Raw genomic sequence first — 20,335 nt, 5'->3', positions numbered from 1 at the left:
TTACTTGGATTTCTGGCTGCATTGTTCCATGTAATGCTGGATCATTGATATGGGCAGAAAATAATTGCTAATGCTGCCAATGTTCAGGTGACCACATGCTTGTTATGCAACAGCGATGAAGAGCAATGGATGAAGTGCAGGTCTTTGGCTCTGGTCTTCAACTTCTGGGACTCTGCGGTAGTCTCGCTGACAAACTCGCAAAATCGCAACCACTCCGTCACGGCGACGGTCACGATGATCTCTTCTGGCTCCTCCTTCCTGTTCACGGTCGTCTACGGTCCTTCCGTCGATGCAGATAAGCCAGCTTTCCTGCAGGAGCTGGCCGCGATTCGGCCTCCGGCGGGCATGCCGTGGCTCATAGTTGGGGATTTCAACCTCATCTATGAGGCGAGGGACAAAAGCAACACGAATTTCTGCCGTAGGCTCATGGGCCAATTTCGGGCCGCCATTGATGCATCCGAGCTCATGGAGCTCCGCTGCTCCAATCGCCGCTTCTCTTGGTCTAACGAGCGTGCCGACCCGACGCTGGTTTACCTCGACCTTTTCTTCTACAACGTCGCTTGGGACGCGCTCTTTTCGCCAAGCACGGTCCAAGCCCTCTCGTCGTCACACTCTGATCACTGCCCCCTACTTCTGTCCTGCATCTGCGCGCCGCCGAGGAAACCGCGCTTCAGGTTCGAGAACTTCTGGACGCGCCAGGAAGGGTTCATCGACACGGTCAAATCGGCATGGTCCGCAGACCTGCGATCGACCAACCCTTTCACTCGCCTTCGTGTCAAGTTAGGAAGAACGGCTCGTGCTCTGCGAGCATGGAGCAAAGGGCAGTTCGGCGATGTCAGATTCCAATTACACCTAGCCAACGAAGTCATCCTGCGGCTGGACGTAGCGCAGGAGAGCAGGGTTCTCTCTGATCTTGAATTCCACCTCCGCAAAACCCCCAAGGTGAGGGTGCTGGGCCTCGCCGCGATCGAGAGGTCGAGACGACGACAAGCTTCCAGGATCACATGGCTTCGGGAAGGGGATGCAAACACCCGCTTTTTCCACGTGAAGATCAACTCCAGACGACGCAAGAATTTCATCTCAGCGCTAACTACGGACGCGACCATCGCCACCACGCACAAAGACAAGGAAGACGCTCTGTTTGAGCACTTCAACACCGTTCTGGGTACATCGGTCCCTCATGAACGCTCGATGAACTGGGAGGCGCTGAACCTTGCCACCTTGCCTGACGCCGGCCTCGACAACCCTTTCACGGCTAAGGAAGTTTGGGAGGCCATCAAAGACTCCCCGGCCGAGAAAGCCCCCGGCCCCGACGGGTTTAACGGCATCTTCTATAGACGATGCTGGGGAATCATCAGGCCAGAAATCATGGCCGTTTTTCAACATCTCTTCCGCCTCGCCGGCGGCGATTTCGCTTCTCTCAACCGCGCCTTCGTCTGCTTGCTCCCCAAGTCTGCTGGTGCGTCGCGGATCAGCGACTTTAGGCCGATTAGCTTGATACACTCCGTGGCCAAGCTCTTCGCCAAGGTTCTCGCCCGACGCCTGTCGCCGGTGATAGGTGCGATGATATCGCCGGCGCAAAGTGCGTTTCTGAAGAATAGGGCCCTGCATGACAACTACCTCTACGTCAGAAACACTGCCAGAACCCTTCATCGTCGCAAACGGCCATCGCTCCTCTTCAAATTGGATTTCGCAAAGGCTTTCGATTCGGTCTCATGGGAATATCTCCTGGAGCTGCTGCAACGCCTGGGTTTCTCATCTCGCTGGCGGGATTGGCTTTCCCTGCTCCTATCCTCGGCGGCCTCGGAGATCATCCTCAACGGCACAAACGGCAGGCCCATTAGGCACCGGCGTGGTCTACGCCAGGGCGACCCTCTGTCGCCCCTCCTCTTCATACTTGCGCTGGACCCGCTCCAACGGATCCTCCAGCTGGCTACAGAGGCCGGAGTTCTCTCTACGCTCCCTATTCGGGAGGCCAAGCTCCGCACAAGCCTCTACGCAGATGACGCGGTGTTATTCCTCAATCCCGTGCGTGCCGAGGTGGTGGCCATCCTTCGGATCCTACACGACTTTGGGCTTGCTACAGGCCTCCGCATCAACATCGCCAAGTGCTCCATTGCTCCGATCAGATGCAACAATGTCAACCTCGACGATGTCCTCTCACCCTTCGCCGGAGAGCGCGTCACGTTTCCCATCCGCTACCTAGGCATGCCGCTTTGCCTCGGCCGGATGCGCCTGGTTCATCTTCAACACATTCTCGATCGGGCGCGCTCTCATCTCACCTCTTGGAAGGGGCGTTGGACCAATGCGGGTGGACGCAAAACCCTCGTCACTTCGGTCATCAGCACGCTCCCGACCTTCGCCATGACAGCGCTCAAGCTTCCTCCAAAGTTTCTGAAGGAGTTTGACAAGATCCGAAGAAACTTTCTGTGGGACATCGAGGAAGAAACCAACGTGGGGGGTAAATGCAAGGTACGGTGGAAGTCGGTTTGCTCGCCGCTGGACGTCGGCGGCCTCGGCGTGCCGAACTTGGAGTTCTTTGGCCGTGCGCTACGGCTTCGCTGGCTGTGGCATGAATGGAGCCTGCCGCTGCGGCCTTGGGTGGGCATGGAAACTCCCTGCGACGCGCATGACCTTGAGCTCTTCCATCAAGCCACGAGAGTCAGTTTAGGCGATGGGAACCGTGCCAGGTTCTGGCGATCCTCCTGGCTCGGAGACGCGCCGCTTTGCATGCAATTCCCTCGGCTATTTCATAGATCAAGAAGAAAGAACAAGTCCGTCGCCATGGCGCTCAACGACCACAGATGGGTCCATGATATGCGTCGGAATTTTCCTCCGGAGCTGCTGCCAGAGTTCCTCCACCTCTGGCGCACCCTGCAAACCGTCGTGCTGCGCCCAGAAACTCCGGACAAGATCAGATGGATCCTCACCACCGATGGCTGCTACTCCGCAGCGTCCGCCTACCACCTCCACTTCGAGGGGCAAACCCGTTCCATTGCTCCAGCGATGATCTGGTCGCCATGGGCACCGCCCAAATGCCGAGTTTTTGCATGGCTGTTGCTCCAAAACCGCCTTTGGTGCGCCGATCGTTTGCAACGAAGACAGTGCCCCAATTCGTATTTCTGCCCCATGTGCATCAGAAATCTGGAGACGTCATGGCACTTGTTCTTCGAGTGCCCTTTCACCAGGTCAATATGGGCGTCGGTAGCCACTTGGACTCACTGCTCGGCGCTGGATCCGTCGGTTTGGAGACACAACTCTTCCATGACGGATGTTTGGCATTCGATGATGGAGCACTGTCATCAACCGGCCAGAAAAGGAGTCGCGTCCCTCTTCATCCTCGTGTGCTGGGCGATCTGGAGCGAGCGAAACGCCAGGATTTTCCGCGGCAAATCATCGCCACTACGCACCATCATTTCATGGATCCGTGACGAGGCCAGAGAATGGAGTTTCGCCAATGCCAAAGCTCTGAGACGGCTCATGTTCGAGCCTCCTTGAGCGATCGCACTCCTGCTCCTCTCTCTCTTTTCTTTTTTTCTCTCTTTTTCCCAGGTCATCCGAGGCGTAATTACGCCATCGTATCATCTATGTAAAGTTTTTCCCCCTGCTAATCAATGAAAGCCAGACCCCTGGTTATTTCAAAAAAAAAAAAAAAAAAAAAAATCTTTCCTACTATGCATTCTAGAGGATAAGGAGCACGAGAGATCAGTCGAGTTCTTCCCCCACCTCATTCGTCTGCTTAGTATGGTAGAGGTAAATTGGTCTCTGGTCATTTACATTATGTCCCCGATTATATGTTATAAAATGTGTCCAACTTTCTCAATACCATCATAGATTCTTTCACTGGTACGTAGGGTGAATAGATGGCTGTGCTTGGGCTCTGAAGCTATTCTTCGATGGTCGTTTTGAGCGAGGGCTAGAACAGTGCCAGATTGATATAGCAAATCCTATGGAAAGCAAGAGAAGAGGAATTTTTCTCTAATGGTGCCTACCCAGTACTCACATATATTTACTTTCACTATTCAAGAAGATGGCGTGTATATTGTCCTATTGCTAGCAACAGTTTTTTAGTAACCGGTCCAATAAACAAGTACACATTGATTTTTTCGCATGTTTCCTTTCGCGAAATTTCTCCCATGCACCCAATCAAGCATCTAAAAAACATGGTTGGGAAATAATCAACTGAACGAAAATATAACTGCGTAACAAATGTAGGTGAGCTATAGCCTCATTGAGGACAATGACATAAATGTTTTTTTTAACATCTAAGTTGATTTTTCCAAGGAGTAGCCCGAGGGGGGGGGCAGCCGATGTTCACCCTGCAAATGAAATCTTTAGCTGCTTAGGAAATATTGTGCAGGCCAAAACATACATGAGATGTGGGAATTGTGAATTTACCAAAACAGAATGAGGCTCTGTATTGAAATACCTAGACAAGTTCAACAACAAAGAAGACATTCCTTCAATTGCAAGGAAACATATATCCTCGCGGCTTATGAAATCTTTAGCTGCTATACTCACGGCTTATGAGGTATATATATATATCCTCTAGATATCCTAGATTTTCCTCATATGTTTTAGATGCTAGACTCACAACTTATGAGGTACTAGTTGAATGCCCGTGCGTTGCTACGGCTTCTTTTTTTCTCACATTGTGTCAATGCAATAGTTGCAAAAAATCACGTGTATTAAAATCACAAGATATTTAGAAAAACTTATAAGATTCTAATGAGTCTGAAATATATTTAACAACCATATAATTGACATCGTTTGAATATGCAATAAGTACTCTACTAATTAACTATTTTATATTAAAAAAATGTCCTCCTCGATACTCCTTAGAGTATGTCGTACAATGTATGAAATATTTTCGAGTGCTTCATTTTGATGGTACTTGAGCAAGCGTACCAAAAAATTCTTCCTCGGGTCGATAACATTCTGCACAACAATACTTATCATTAGCATGTACAGTTTTAGTGAAAAAAAAGAAAGTGCAGCGTAAAGTACCCACCGTGCATATTGGATGAACCAACTTTTTACCATTCCATGAGAACATAATATAAAAAATGAAATAACCAGACGCTTTCCTGTAGATAAATAACTCGTTATTATCTTAATTACCGAAGAAATTAAAACATATGTGTTTTATTCTAGAGATACTCACATGCTTGAACTTTACGGAATATCAGTTGGCGATGTGCGTGGCCAGAAAAATATATCGGCATCCCAACCAGGTTGTGCTAATGCAAGTGCGTCGGTTAGGTAGATTGCAATTCTTTGTAAGATCAATTTCATCTTATGCGACCGAACCATTTTACCCTCTGACGATGGCGGCATGGACCAAGGATCAATAATAGACACAATACATGCATTCTTATCGATGGAGAACAAGTTAAAGTGACCCGCGGATGCATAAGGAAGAAAAACCTTCAAAAGGACAACCATTAGAAACACATATAATGTGACACCGTTGGATAAGTGAATATATTTACCAAGTTCCGTGATGCGATTTTGTAGTCTATTCCAGGCCAACTATTGAACAATGTTGCTAGGTACTGTATATTTGGCTTTACTCGGGTTTTTTTTACCTCGTGTGGAATCCACCATCGCCGTCTGAGAAAAAAAATTGTTTAGAAACATAGTGACAACAATGAAAATGCCAAATTGTAGTAACTTACACAAAAGCGTAGATCCATGTAGTGCAGATCAGTCTCTGCTATCTGTAAGATCTCGTCGCATGCCACTATACGAATTCCTAAGTTGAAGCAGTCATTGTCCATATGTTGGTCCATCCTAAGTATGTCCTGGATTTTCTTAAGACTCAAGCCTATTGGATATGGTTTGGAGCTCCGCACCCATTCCTGCCTGTGAGGAAAATGTTAAAAATGATAAAACCATAACAATGCATATTATCGTATTTTTTAACATACTGCTTACGTACTCCAATAATTTGGGGTCTTGAATCGACATGATGTGTTGGAAAAGCTCGTCAACTAACTTGCGTGGGTTTATGGGTATGATGTGAACTTTATCACTCAAATCTAGTTTCTTCGGACCCTCCACAATCATACAATCAGAAGTAGACATATTTTCTTCACTGATAGGTTTATAGTATATTGGCTTTCCTTTTATCTTATTCAATTCGAACTCCACCAGTACAACGATTAATTTTCGGTGAAATTCTTTCATATCGTTCTGCAAAATATAATATTTTAAAACATCTCCTTAAGACAAATATTGAAAATGTAAGCGCTACTAATGTTATCCTTAAAAATATCAGACAACACATCACCTGTCCAATATTCCATATAATTAAGCATGAATAACCCGCACGATGCGCTACAAGATTATGATGCACCATTTTAGTAATTCGTATAGAAAAATCAACGTAAATAACATTTGGACATGCATAAAATTAATTGTACGAATGCGCTATTGGTACACGTATAAACCATTCATCTAAAAAAAGAGGTCAACATACCCATCAGTTTGCATTCATTGTTGAAACTGTTCTACTACTGGCCATGTTGTGACATCGAGATCCATCCACCTGTCACGTTTGTCAAAATCTTTCATTTGGGATGCGATTTTCAAATGCTTCTCAAGGCCCTGCAACTTTTATATGAGACAAAAGGTATTAGATATTGAGGCAAACACAATGTAAAGAGCGAATCAAAATCAATAATTATTTACCATCACACTGATGTCACTCCGCCCCATTGAATCACCAAGTGAGTCCAATATTTGAATCACACGTTTTTTTTGCATTTACGACCAGTAAATACCAATGCGTCTTACTTATATTTATAGGAAATAAGACCTGAAGTAAATATTGTATAAAACTAAGAAATACACATATTCAAAACACATGAATGAGATCCATAGGCAGTGAGTTAATTTTTACCATGTCATGCTTTAGATAAAGATGCACCCGTTTCATGGCGCGGCGATGTTCTGATTTTTTCAGTACGGCAGCTGCGAATGTGGTATCGAGATATACCTTTCCACCTGGTCTCTCCCGCAGATGATCGCATGCGCTTATACAATAAATATATGCATTTATAACCTATAATCGAATACATAAAAGATATTTAAGTTCAAGATAATTTTAGATAATGTGTAAGTAGTGGTCTCTGTGTTGTTGACTTACGTCGCCTGGCAAGAATGCATCATCACGTGTAAGACATCTCAAGTCATCATTAGATAATAAAGAATCACCGATGTCGACGAACTTAGTATTTTTAGGCGCAGACATGATTGATTCAATAATAGCAAAATCTTCACTGGTGCAGACGTAGTCTGCCATGATATATAAGTTCGGTAAAAATAATCAAGCATAAAGGAAATGAGGACAACCAGAGCAGAACTGAGTACCTTCGGGTATAACATGTGTGTTTGCTTTCTTGGGCTTATTATGCCGTGAATGCACCTCCTTTGAGTGTGTAAAAGCATGTGAAGTCTCTTCCAAGAACATCGTGTTTGGCTCTTTGATGGAACCTAGTTCTGGAACACTAATGACATGCATATCTATATTGTTCATGACCTGCAAAAGTGGAACATTTTTATGTGCAAAATTTATGGAACAAAATAAAACTTAAAATATTGGCATATGGAAACATGAGTAGAAAATAAAGATAATCACCTTATTCGGTTGTTTAATAGTCGATGAGTTTTCTATCTCTTCTACCAACATCACATCCGTGCCTATGGCGGCGTGTTCTATCGGAGTGTCGACAATATCTGTTTTGGCCCCGGCCATGATCTACAAAGGTCAAACATATTATCAAATAAAAACTCTACATATCGAAATATGAAAAAAATGCATTTAAACACATTTATTTCATTGCACCTCCTCTGAACGTGTCAAATTCGGTGAGCTTTTGTTTCCGTCAAGCATCATCCCGTCGGGGTTTATTGTCTCCATATGTTTATGTGATCTAAAAAAAACATATAACAGAGTTAGAAAATAGAAATAGCTGAAATAAATGACAAGTATACATGTAATAATCTCTTGAAAAAAAAATAATAACCCTCTCACTCTCTCTATCCTATTCCCCTCCCCATCGCCGGTCCGGCTCGTCGCTTGCATGAGACCTAGCAGAAAGGAGGTTTAAGTACATAATAACCAGCCTGAACAACAAGCTGAATCGGTCTAAGTTGCATCTCCTGGCTTGTTAGTTGTTACGGAGTACATGTGTGTGTTTGGTGATAGATGCTTGAGGATTCAATGCAGAAGCTAAAATCTACAGCGATCTAAGTCATTTGCCCGCAGCTCGCTGTGCACGTCCAGGCTACAAGAGCCGTGTCGACATGTGTGGCCGCAATGCCTCGCTGGACGTTTCCAAGCTCTACGCACGAGGAAGTTCGCTTCTTACCGCTGGTCGGCGTTGCCGATGAATGAGACCAGCACATAGCAGAGCACGTCTGCAAGCTCTACATAATTTTAACTCCCTCCCTCTACTAGTAATTCCCGGGACACCTCTCGTACTGTATCAAACGTGGGAATGACACTACAAATCCACTTCCCAAACCTAATCCCCTAACTAACTCCCTTCTCTTATAATCCCCAAACGCGCGGCTATCCTACCCAAATCCTCAGTCTGCCCGGCCGTCCTCCGCCTCCGCGCCAGCACGCCTTAGCCCGCCCGCTCACCCGCCCGCCCGGCCGTCCTCCTCTTCCTCCCTTTCCCTCAACCCCGCCCACCCAATCCTCAGGCCCCTCGCCAGCGCGCCCCCTGCAGGCCGGAGCCCGCGCGGCCGTCTCTCGCCTCGCGTGCGCGGCGCCTCCACGCCGGACCCAGCGCGGCCCCTGCACGCCGGAGCCCGCGCGGCCGTCTCCCGCCTCGCGTGCGCGGCGCCTGCTCGCCGGAGCCCCTGCGGCCTCGCCTGCGCGGCGCCTGCACGCCGGTGGCAGCGCGGCCGTCCTCCTCCTCAACTGCGCGGCGCCTGCACGCCGGAGCCCGCGCTGAACCCCGGCCACCCTGGTATCGCGGTGCCAGAGGCTCCCGCTCCCCTGCGCTGCCGCAGTTCCCCCGTGCCGCATTATGCCGCAGCGGCAACTCTCGGTAACCTGGCCGAGAGGAAGGCCTAGGTGCGCGGCGTTGACCGACGAATTCGAGAGCGCGGCGTTGATGGTACAGGGATTTGGCGGCGCACCTCTCGTCCATGCTTGCCGATGATGATTCGTGGTACCTACGCCTGTGAAGGTTGATCAACGAGGAGAGTAATAAGGTAATCTCTTTTGTTTTATATTGGTACATATGATCGATATTTGGTAGGTGTTGTAGCACAGAATATTTCCTGTTTATTTTGGTAGTCTATAATGTATTTGTAGCTTCCATCTTTGTTAAACTTTATAAAATAGAATAGAATATCAAATTTGTTGAGTCACCGTGGGACGGCTGCACCCTGGTAGACTTTGTCATGCCTTTTTAGATTTATTTAATTAGATTTTCTTAAAGTTCACCGCATCATGTATGTATGAGTATATGGTGCGATATTGAAATTCTTGGTTGTACATCATGGCAATACACAGGTCGAACATAAAAATTGAAACTATTTTTATTGCAAGGAAGAAATGCACCTCTTATCTTACGCAAAAGGAAGCAAAGCAAAAAAGCCTCTCATGTCAACCTATCTAATTTCTTAATTTCCACCCACAGATGTGGAGCTCCTTGTATGTGTAGAGAAGGCGGTAATTTTTTGACTGCATTTAACAAATAAGAATGATTTTTATGCTAACAAGCACCGCATAATTTAAGTTTTTTTTAATTCTTTGGTGGTATGGTCTTTCAAATAATTGTTTAAGCACGGACATTTGTTTAAATATGTTCTCTATTCCTTAGTGAAGCAGATGAAATTTACAAAATCTGTTGCATTATTGGCACTCCAAATCATTATAAGGACTCCAGCTTGCAGCATCTATCCATTTTCAGTTTCCTCGGATAAAATCCTTTAATACTCTTCTCCCTAATTCAGATATTTAGTTTAGGACATATAATATTGATGTTTGACTGGTACATATTCTCAATAGTCTGGAATTATAGTTGTTTCTGTATATTGAGATGAAACTTTGAATTGGGTAGGTAACTGTTTCATCAGTGGCTTCTGTCTATAATGAATATGCCATGAGAAGCCAAGATACCAATATTTATCTTCAGGTATTTTTTTCTACGAATGATGGAGAAACTGTCATTTTCCATTTTTCTTAACTTCATACTTATTCTGACATGGAGTATTGAGAAAATATTCAAATTATTTGTAATACATCATGGCAATACACAAGCAAGAAATATACTTCTTATTTGATGCATAAAAAAGTAAAGCTAAAAGCCTCTTATGATAACCTATCTAATTTCTTAATCAGGTCATCTTTTAATAGTAATGATAAACGGCAGTGGTAGTTCAAATCTATAGTGTGCTGACATGGAGGTTGTCGTTCCTTGCAACCCTGTTCCTTAATTCGACGGCCTCTCTGACATGGCGTGATAATGGCCCCCGAGCAGCGACGAACGCTGCACGGGACGCTTCTAGTGCGTAGCCAGACTGGCTTTCTGGCCGGAAGACAAACTGGCTCTCGTCAATTGTTCGATTGGTGCTAGGAGTAAATCTGATAAAATTACCGAGCAAAGATGATAATTTACCATCAGTCTCAGTGGTATAGTTTCGAGTGCGCCCTGAAGGTGCAGCATGAGGTGGACCGGATGTCTCCATGACCGATGATGCATTTGTGTCTGTTGGTGGGCATGTATTATGTAAAGTTAGAACATGTGGGCACATCATTGCGATGGATTCAGGGAATGGGGTGTTTCGCCTAGCCATGGCTTTTGCATTGCGCTTATTTAGCATTTTCTGCCTATCCCCTGGGGTTAGGGTGTGGCTGCGAGCTCTTCTTTGTGCATTTATGACTTCTATCGCATCTGATGTTAGCATATTTCGACGTGCTTGATCACGATCCCGCCTAGTTTGATTCTTGTCAGTGTCATGTGTCCCTGAACATGATTGACCTACTTGAATAAGTGAAATTTAGATAATTAAATAACGATTTATATGTTTGCTTACCTTGGTCTGGAAGATGCAGAGTTGTAGCCTTTTTCTGTTGCCGTGCGATCCGCTGTTTCAGTAGGTATTCCTTTTCCTTTTCAGCAGACATCCGTGAATACCAACTCGTACTACTACTTGGTTTCTATTCTATATTCTCATCATTAACAGCAAAGTTTATGTTGTTAGTAGTAGTAATAGCTAGATAAGAATGTTTTCGCACATAACGTTTATAATACTGGTTATTATGTGTTACCTTTTTGTGGGAGCTGTTTTGGTTCCGTACAATTGTCACGCATCGTGTCTGCATATGTGTCAGTTTGATTTGGCGATGGTGACACTCCAGCTCCAGCAGTTAGATGTGCATCGTCAAAGGGAAGCAACAGTTTTTTCTCAGCCATGTTTTCAGAACATGGCTTACGTAATTCAGTGCCTGCTGATAAATTAGATATCAATATATGAATTAGCATGTGTATACAAGAGATATGAATAATTGAATTCTGATTTGTACGTTTCATACTTTGCTCTGGAAGCTGCCTTGGGTCCTCAGCTGCACTCGTACCGGTTCCATTTGGAGCTACTGACACTTGAGATCCATCCCTATTTTGCGCATGATCAAAGGAAACCAGAAGATTTTTCCCAGTAATAATGTTTTTAGAACATGGTTCGCGTAAATGATTTCCTGCTGATCAATTTGATATAACATGTTTAGTGACCAGTACAAATCTGTTCATGAACATGATTTGTATGTATACAAGAGATATCAAATTGATTTTATGTATATACCTTTTCCTGCATTTAGCGTTGGGTCATCAACTTTACCAACTGAACCCAACAGGGCTGCATCTTTTTTTTTGCGGTATGCTATCCGCTTTTTCTGTAGGTATTCTTCTTTCTTCTGGACAGACATTTGAGCATACTGACTCCTATTACTACCTTGTTCTTGGTTTTCGTCAGTAGCTTTGTTGGTTATGTCACTAAACGGGGTACGATTTCCTGTTTATTTATGACAGGAAATAATACAGATATTATACACGGGCTAAATTTGATCTGGTGTGGAAATGACTTAAGATGGTATGGTGTACCTTGCTCTCGTTCATGGTTTGGAGTCTCCGCTTTTTTTTGTTGCCGGGCTATCCGCTTTTTCTGTAGGTACTCTTCTTTCTCGTGAGCAGACATTCGATTATACCAATGCTTGCTCTTTGCTTGTTCACCTGTCTCACATGTATCTTTGTTTGTTAGGTCTTTAAATGGGGTATGCCCATCCGGCGGAGATTCTGATGAATTCTCTTCATATATCATCTGTTAGGAGTATTCAGAGCAACGTATAATTTGACTGTTAGTGATTGTAAAGTTGGCCAGGTTCCCATTTGAAGAGAGCTCCAGCAGCAAAGTTATTTGAAGGTTTGACTTACTGCTGTGTTGAACAATAGCTGAAACAATGGCGTGAAGTTGATGATGGCAACGAGCTGATGCGACGGTGGGCTCGGTGAGTGGGCGAAACTCGGAGGCGGCGCGGTGATGGAGCGAAACTCGGAGGCGGCGACCGTACGCAGCAGGCGATCCTGGCGGCGGGCGATCCTGGAAGGCGGGCGAGGAAGGCGGGCGATCCTGGCGGCGGGTGATTCTGGCGGTGCAGCGATCCCGGCGGCGGGTGATTCTGGCGGGTGATTCTGGCGGTGCAGCGATCCTGAGCGATTCTGGGCGTTTTGTTCAAAATGAGCTTTGTTCTGGAAAGAGAATCATGTTTGCTGACCGTGGGAAAGAGAATCATGTTTGCTGACCGTGACTTCAGAGGTTTCCATATTTTTCCGCGTGACTTCACTGGGAAAGGAAAGATTATTATGACTTGGCTTAGAGCATACGTGGAAAGATTATTTGGTAACCTTTGAGATGTTAGATGAGACGTTAGATTAAACCGAATGGTCAGGATGTTCTCAATCTCCTTCACCAAACGCGTTGTATGACGTACGATCAACTGAAATATAATAGTAAAGATATGCCTATGATGATTTAACTCAATTATTTCACTTGCCACTGTCAGCGCAAGCCTTTGATTCAGTCCATCTCTACTGAGCTCAAATCACCTGTGTGATGGCAATGATTCCTACGAAATAAAAGGTCACCGTGAAAGAACCTACGATACTAGATGAGGTGATCTTCATTGGACTGGATGGAAACAAATCTAAGGCAATAATTGTTCCAATTCAGTCATAAGTTTGTATGTGACGTGTATATCGTGAAGTACAAAGGTTTTGATCAATGTGTAAGTGTCTAACTTTGTGGTACCGTGGCAAAGCACGGGCATTCAACTAGTAATACTAAAATACCTGATTTTCTCTATGATTTATCCTAATTACAACACCTGATACAAAATTGGTTGAGGGTTTGACTAGATCCCGCTGGGACAGATATGCACCTTCCCCGTGGTGCAACCGGTGTATCAGAGATCAAACATATTTTGTACATGTTTTCAAAAGTAAAAAAAAAATACAACGAACTTCAAGTCCAAATTTGAGTCAGGTCTTGGAAAACAAAAACAACAAATTCAACATTGATTAAATATGCCAAACTTGTGGCTCTTTCCAAATAACTATTATTCATAATATGATTTGGATTCTATATTCCACGAGTTGTAAGTTGAGTCTGAATAAGAAAATTTGTGATATTTTTCAAAAACGCAAAAATCTTTGCATTCTATGCATTGATAGAAAAGAAGATTATATGTACCAGTGCAAAGGGGACCAGCACCAATGAAAGTTTATAAGATGGCAAATGTACGTTGTATCTTGATGTTAATTTTTTTTCAGATTTCTCGAAAACTGAGTGCATTTTTAATCTTCAGTGCACCACCGATGCCACCAAAATAGTTGGTATACTGAGCATGTCTACGGGAAGAGGACGGCCATGCAAGAAGGGAGTAGAGTGGAGACTGGAGACCGGCAAGGGGAAGTGCGGAGCTTAAGCACGATCAAGACTGTCGTATGGCCATTCATCTTCAAGTAGATTGAAGAAGAGATGAAAAGAAAAACAATGTTTTATCTAGTTTTATATAAAACAAGAGGTTGGGTAGTAGATGTTTCAACCCTTGAAGAGGAAAGATAAAAAGATAATGGAAACTGCGTTGTCAATCCAGAAAAACTTGTATGACTGCAAAATCATATGTTCGATGCTCCAAATAAGCCACGGAGAGGTGTTACGACGAAGTCACACAGGGTTACTCAAGAACCTCGGCCATTAACTCTATAGCAGGCAAATGATCTGCACAATTTATAAAATAATACTTTCAAAATTAGATTTTTTTTGGTAAGTACAGCCTAGTAATCAAACAGAACCATGAATGAAACAGGGCTGGACAACCCTAATCACATCCACAACAGCTAAAGCATAATTGTAGTCCGTGTCTACAAGATGCACATCCTGGGGTTTCCGAAACAGCATGATGGCATCATAGGTTCTGACAATTAATACACCAAAAGAAGCAAGGACAGAAGCACGTCAACTGTTACACAATACCTATAAGGGTGTTTAAGATTGATATTTCAAGTACACCGAGCCATACAATTTCAGCAACGACCAGAGCAGTGTAAAAGAGGCGTGACTAGACCACGCATATAATACAATGCGGAAGCAAAGGGCACTTCTCCTACCCTCGCAACCATGCAATAACAGTAGCACAACACTTAGCAGCAATAGAGCATTCATACTACTATGTAAATTTATTCTTTCTGGATCGCAGCTTCTAAGTATGACGACGGTGGGTCTCATCCTTGGCCGGCTCGTCACACCTCTCGGTCTCGGTCGGCCAGGTTGGTCCTTACTTCCCGGTGCCTGCATATTTGGTACAACGGAACAATGCCAATGTTAGCTCACAAAGCAGATGTTGCAAGCCAATTGTGGTGCAAAAATATGTATTCAGGATTGATTGACTAGATGGCTCCGAGTGATTTTCATTATAATTAATCATGTTGCCAGTTTTAGCTTTTTTGCACCAATCACTGCATATAGATTGGAAACAAAGTTGCATGTTTTTGATCAAAGAGTCGTAGTAAAGACCATTGCTTGCAAATGGAAGAAGAGAAAATATACCTGCTTCCCTAAGTGCATTGCACCTGAAGCACTCAACCCTACTCGCAAAGTTGTGCACATTACAACCAGGCCTGGGAAAAATAAACAAACAAAGTCAAATAAAAGTGTCAAAGATGATTCAATCTACTCCATAAGATTAAGTTGTAGAAATGTTGTTTTATACTTAAACGTTAATCACAAAAGTGTATGCATATGCATAAAAGTGTTTCTTGCCATGCATAGCATATGGCATATATACATATTGGTTGTAAGGCTGGCAACTACGTTCAAATTAGATAGAATAGCTATAGTTAACCTTGTGCATATCCAATCGCCCGTTTTCCACCCAGCACGAACTCCACCACTCTCAGCAGCACCAGCGCCACCTTGGCCTGCTGGGAAGTCCCTCACGATGGTTCCGCACTTGAGACAGCTTGAGCGGCTGGCGAAGTTGTGATAGCCGCAGTTGCAGTACCAGTCACCAGGGCGAACGTCCAGGGAGGTCAGTACGCCACCTATCTCGCGGCCGTCTCCGAGCTGCAGATCTGAGCGTGTGGCACGGCAGCGCTGGCAGAAGTCACGCCGGCCAAAGTTGAGGTGCTGGCAGGAGTAGCAGTTCCAGTCTCCAGGCTTCCTCTGGGTGTTCATTCGCAGTTAGACCTGTATACATGCATGCATGAATATGTGAAGTGGAATGAAGTTAAGAGAACTAAGTAAAAGTTATATTGTAAATATAGTTAGCTACTCATCAGTGCATTGCTACATGTGTAGTATGAGCATAGATGTCTTACAGAAACATCATGCTGCCATAATTATATATATGGAAATATGGTCCTGGGCCAATGAGATTATGGTCTAGGTAGCTAGCTAGGAGAAAGATGCGTTTAGAAACTAGAAAGAATGAATATTATATAGGATACACATTGATATGGACAGAGAAATAAATCAAAGTTTGCCTCAACTAAACTAGCTAAGTCAGTGTTCTATACCAATCATCCCCACATGTTGATCATTAGAAAACACTTTTAGATTGTGTCCCACTTGGGAGAAAAGAAGATGTGCATAAGAGAGCATAATCATTAGCCATACAAGAAACAACAAAGCTAGGTAATTTCATCTATGAAGAAAGTAAACAAAGCTATTTATCTAGGATCAAATGTATAAAACTTATCCTTGCAAAGAAAAATTCAATTAATAACAGATTAATGGCCACAATAAGACAATATATGACCTTTCTCCTTCTCAAGAAGATTACATAAGCAATTAAATGGTCCCAGTGTGATAGATGGGCCACAAGAACAAGAGGTACTAGGTCGTCAGAACAGAACAAGAGAGGAACAGGAAGGGACACATACCCTGTGAAAACTTTTCGTTTAGTACTAGGGTTTTCAGTTGCTGTCTTGTCCTTGTTGTGTGCTTGCTTGTTGTGTGCTTGCTTGCTTGCTGTGTTCTTACTTCTTGTGGATGGTTGCCTTTTTATAGTGAAGACGCCTCAATAATTGAGGATCCAGGGTGGGCCATAGAGGCACGGAGATGCTTCGATCTTAGACTTTCTAACTGAGCTATCCAAATTGAGCAAGGCGGTGAGTGGAATTAAAGAGATGGGGAAGAGGAGCAAATAAGAAAGAGCAAAAATGCAACAAGAAAGTGATGCCAGCGACTGGAGAATTTCAGTGTTACATATTGAATCTACACCGTGGAATATTACTACTGAATATGTATTAACTGATACTTGCAAACTCAAACGTAATAACTGGTATAAGTAACTACACTGAAAATCAGTAGTTATCTCAGTAGCATAATTATCATATCTATACAATTCAGTCAAGTATTTTTGAGTCGGAAACATATATACAATTAATTAGAAGGAAGATAATGCACACAAATAAATTCTTTATTAGCATGGATATTTCAATATTTACATAATGATGATACAGATCTGAAGTTAGGGCTACAACATAGTACAGCACTAACTGCACACGCAGGCAACAAGAGACCAAAAGGTGCATGCGGTGCCTGCAAATATATGCTAAACCAGTTAAAATAATACTACCTTATTAGTTGGAGAATACATGCAAGTATATTCTAAACCGGCCTTTCATGTAGCTATGTAAGTTGTTTCAATAGTTAATTAGTCTTGTTAAGAACACAGTTAATTAGTTAAACTAAAAAATAGCTCGACGCTGAGGTTCTCTTCGTGAATAAGAAGTTGTTTTCTGTTGCATATTCTTGGCCATCTTTTCTCTTTCTTTTTCTCCTGAGAAGCCATTGTTTGAGGAATATTTTATTTAAGTTATTCATGGAGAATAGCTAATTAGCACTGATAATTTCCATAAGACATAGATGCGAGGAACTAAGAATATTTATCAAAGAATATATTCGTTTAGACTTTGATCCTTCCCACAAATATGTACCTGGGGAGGTGCAGATCTAGCAATAATGCACACTTCATGTGGCTAATAGAAATCCTAGTGTTCCCAGTTTACAAAAAAGTGCCAGATGACTTGAGGAATTCTAAGGATAGAAAAGAAGGAGCTTCAAGAAAGCACATTAGGTATAACAAAATCCACAATCAATGTAAAATATAGTTCCGGCTCATACAAAATGGTAAGATAAATAAACGGCTCAACTGATATGAGCTCAATGAAAAGCTTGTAAGTGTTGCATTTAAATCACACTGCTATGTCTGAAAAACAATATATGTGCTTTGACCAACTATCCACTTCCTATATGGTCAGCCCTGATGAAGAATGCAGCTTTTTATAATATATTTTCTCGCTAAACAAAACAAGTATAGCATACTGGATTTTTGTCACTCTCTGTTCTGTGACGCACAATGGTAGGAAAAAAAAATCAATGGAGGTGCGAAAATATATATATATGTAACTTTGAAGGAAAAGCTCTACAAGATTTTTGGTCATAACACCAACTGTTCAATGAAGCTATTAGTAGATCAGGACTACTTCAAAGGCAAACGGTGAACAAGACATATATAAAGAGCTACTTGTCTTCAGTTAACAATTCCCAATTAGTAATTCAATTGACGGTTTAAATGCCTTGTCCATTCTAGATGCAGAGCAACCTCCCAAAGATAGTACTAAAGTTGGCTAAATGTTCGCACTATATGCCAGAGGTAGATTGTATTATTGGGGTTAAATATAGTTAGCCTCGTGAGAATCAATTCTCCACATACGTGCATGATCTATAGGCATTCACAAAACCTATTGCGATCTACATATATTCTCCCAAATCACACCTTTCCGCAATAATGCAAGAGGTTCCATGTTCACTTCTAGTCAGCTACCCGTACTGTTATGTTTGCATGAAAAGCATCTGCCGGGACTGCCCTAAGTTGTATTTACATCCTTTTCCCTCTGTTTTCATCCGGAAAACTTGATGATCAGAGACCAAGTAGGGTCATACAGGAAACTCAGTTCTGAGATTTAAAAAAAAAAAGTGATTCCTGTCTTTGAGGAAAAGAAGTATGGATGTGCACCAAGGCACATTGTATTTACTGAAAAGTTGACAGATCTAGTCGACTACCTTATAAGTTCATCTGTGTTTTTAAAATCGAGAATAAACATAACTTTGATGCAATCCAATATACTCCCTCCGGCCCTTAAAGGATGTCACAGATTTGTTTAAATTCGGATATATCTAGACAAATCTGTGACATCCTTTTTGGGGCGGAGGGAGTAGCTAATTTTGAAGAAATTACTCCTGCAACATACACGGGAACTGATCTGCTGCACTAGAGTCACCCGCTTACGGTTACATGAACTTGCAGTCATAGGATCATACATTAACTTTCCAGGTCGACCACCATGAAAAATATCAGCCTATCTCTTTCCCCGCTCGCACCAACCAAGTGTAGACATATCAACAGGGTGTTTACTTTGTAACAAAGAGAACGCTCACTTAGCATTTATCATACAACTTTTGGATTTAGGACGTGGATACTTGAACGCCTACAAACGGTAGAGCAAGAGCAAGGTTGAGTTTGATGCTTCTGGCGTTGCTGACCAGACCAGCAGAGGAATCAATTCCACACAGAAGTGCGAAGGGAAAGACTGTTTCCACTAGATCATGTTGGTTCACGATCCATGGGATGTCGTCGGCAAAGCAAATCAAAGACCAACTGGTGAAGATCTATCTAATAAACCTTTGGCTATGGATGGATACTGATCTGGTGAAGGTGAAGTTCAGTCCAGGCTGCAGCTAAACCGTACACTGCTTTCTCAAAAAGGTAAGTGATTCCAGGTTATGATTCTAATTCAATTACGATTTTGCAAAGATTGTTCCCCCGCGTCCCAGAAGAATATTATTCCCTGGCCTGCTCCCTAAGAGGGAGCTCCTGTGCAAAGCACGCGCTATGGCCATTCTAGAGCCCATATTAGCTTACGCAAATATGATTCATCTTGAAATGACAAGGACGTTTATCTAGGTTCTCCAGGTTCGAAATATGTAATGCACTATTGATGAAACTTTATTCCCTTTTCTCAATCCGACCTAGTTGATTTAGTCCATTCAAAAAGATCCCCTGATCTCTTATCACTTGGAAAGCATCACGAAGCCACGAATCTCCCCGCAAAAAAAGTGCAGAACCCTTTATCTCTATCTTCCTGATGAAGCATCGGAAAGGGTAATACTAGTAGCATAATAGTGAAGGAGGCGCTGGTTTGTTTGGGTACCTAAATCAAATTCGCATGAAGCTTGCTTGACCCGCGACGCGAAGGCTCGGAAGCGGGCAAATCTTGGCTCATCAGCATTTCCTCGTTCTTGCTCCTCGGCGCGATGCGGACCAGCCGATGACGGCGGGCGATCAGATCCGGTCGCCGCCGATTGGGCCGATGGTCCAACGGCATCACCACGTCACGCGTGCTCCACTGCTACCCATCGAAGCTAGTTCTCCTTGGTCGTCCTCGCCGCCCCGCAGACCCCAGCCGATGGCCGGAGCCACCGCCAGAAGCGTGCGACGCTGAGCGGCCGCCGACCGCGATGCGCCAGCATCGAGATGGCTTTTTTTTTTTTCAGGGAAAACATTTTTTTTTTTTTGGTCCGGCGCGCCCTGATACGGTGTTCGGCGCCCCGAGCCCGTTCCCGTCCCACAGGGGACGCTCCGGGCACGTCGGACACAACGAAAAGCGAGGCGGGGAGTGGCGGGGCCGACCCGTCAACGGCACAGTTAATTTTAACCTAACCGTCGCCTACCTCACAACGGAAGTTA

At 43.8% G+C, this 20,335-nt stretch overlaps 1 protein-coding gene and 3 long non-coding RNA genes across 6 annotated transcripts; 1 reads left to right on the top strand and 3 right to left on the bottom strand.

The window, feature by feature from the left end:
* Positions 1–4,759: 4,759 nt before the first annotated feature.
* On the bottom strand, positions 4,760–5,411 carry LOC127313717 (uncharacterized). The gene is made up of 3 exons (XR_007859182.2): positions 5,165–5,411; positions 5,012–5,087; positions 4,760–4,938 (listed from the first exon to the last, which is right to left on the bottom strand). It is a non-coding gene; the product is annotated as an uncharacterized lncRNA (long non-coding RNA).
* Positions 5,412–6,825: 1,414 nt separating this feature from the next.
* LOC127313718 (uncharacterized) lies at positions 6,826–7,480 on the bottom strand. Its single transcript, XR_011749402.1, has 3 exons — positions 7,375–7,480; positions 7,151–7,299; positions 6,826–7,066 (listed from the first exon to the last, which is right to left on the bottom strand). It is a non-coding gene; the product is annotated as an uncharacterized lncRNA (long non-coding RNA).
* Positions 7,481–8,564: 1,084 nt separating this feature from the next.
* Positions 8,565–13,070, top strand: LOC127311315 (uncharacterized). Of its 2 annotated transcripts, XR_007857647.2 has the most exons (4): positions 8,565–9,231; positions 10,086–10,160; positions 12,054–12,192; positions 12,283–13,070. It is a non-coding gene; the product is annotated as an uncharacterized lncRNA (long non-coding RNA). The 2 variants fall into 2 exon arrangements; XR_007857648.2 differs by lacking the exon at positions 10,086–10,160 and having other exon boundaries at positions 8,570–9,231.
* A 1,475-nt stretch (positions 13,071–14,545) lies between these two features.
* On the bottom strand, positions 14,546–20,131 carry LOC127311316 (RNA-binding protein involved in heterochromatin assembly dri1). Of its 2 annotated transcripts, none has more exons than XM_051341724.2 (5): positions 19,800–20,131; positions 16,464–16,670; positions 15,425–15,768; positions 15,130–15,200; positions 14,546–14,871 (listed from the first exon to the last, which is right to left on the bottom strand). In XM_051341724.2, exons 3-5 carry the CDS (start codon positions 15,754–15,756, stop codon positions 14,858–14,860), a joined length of 417 nt encoding a protein of 138 aa, XP_051197684.1. In that variant the 5' UTR covers positions 15,757–15,768; positions 16,464–16,670; positions 19,800–20,131; the 3' UTR covers positions 14,546–14,857. The 2 variants fall into 2 exon arrangements, with proteins under 2 accessions (XP_051197684.1, XP_051197683.1); XM_051341723.2 differs by having other exon boundaries at positions 16,464–16,665.
* Between the last annotated feature and the right edge of the window lie 204 nt (positions 20,132–20,335).

This window comes from Lolium perenne, chromosome 7, assembly GCF_019359855.2.
Source record: "Lolium perenne isolate Kyuss_39 chromosome 7, Kyuss_2.0, whole genome shotgun sequence".
Taxonomy (NCBI): Eukaryota; Viridiplantae; Streptophyta; class Magnoliopsida; order Poales; family Poaceae; genus Lolium; species Lolium perenne.
The sequence above is the reverse complement of the archived record's forward strand: the minus strand, read 5'-3'. Positions and strand labels throughout refer to the sequence as shown.

Coding starts and splice junctions, on each gene's coding strand:
- LOC127311316 (XM_051341724.2), bottom strand. CDS start 15,756: ATGAACACCCAGAGGAAGCCTGGAGACTGGAACTGCTACTCCTGCCAG. Junction 15,201..15,424: donor GGCGATTGGATATGCACAAG/GTTAACTATAGC, acceptor TATTTTTCCCAG/GCCTGGTTGTAATGTGCACA.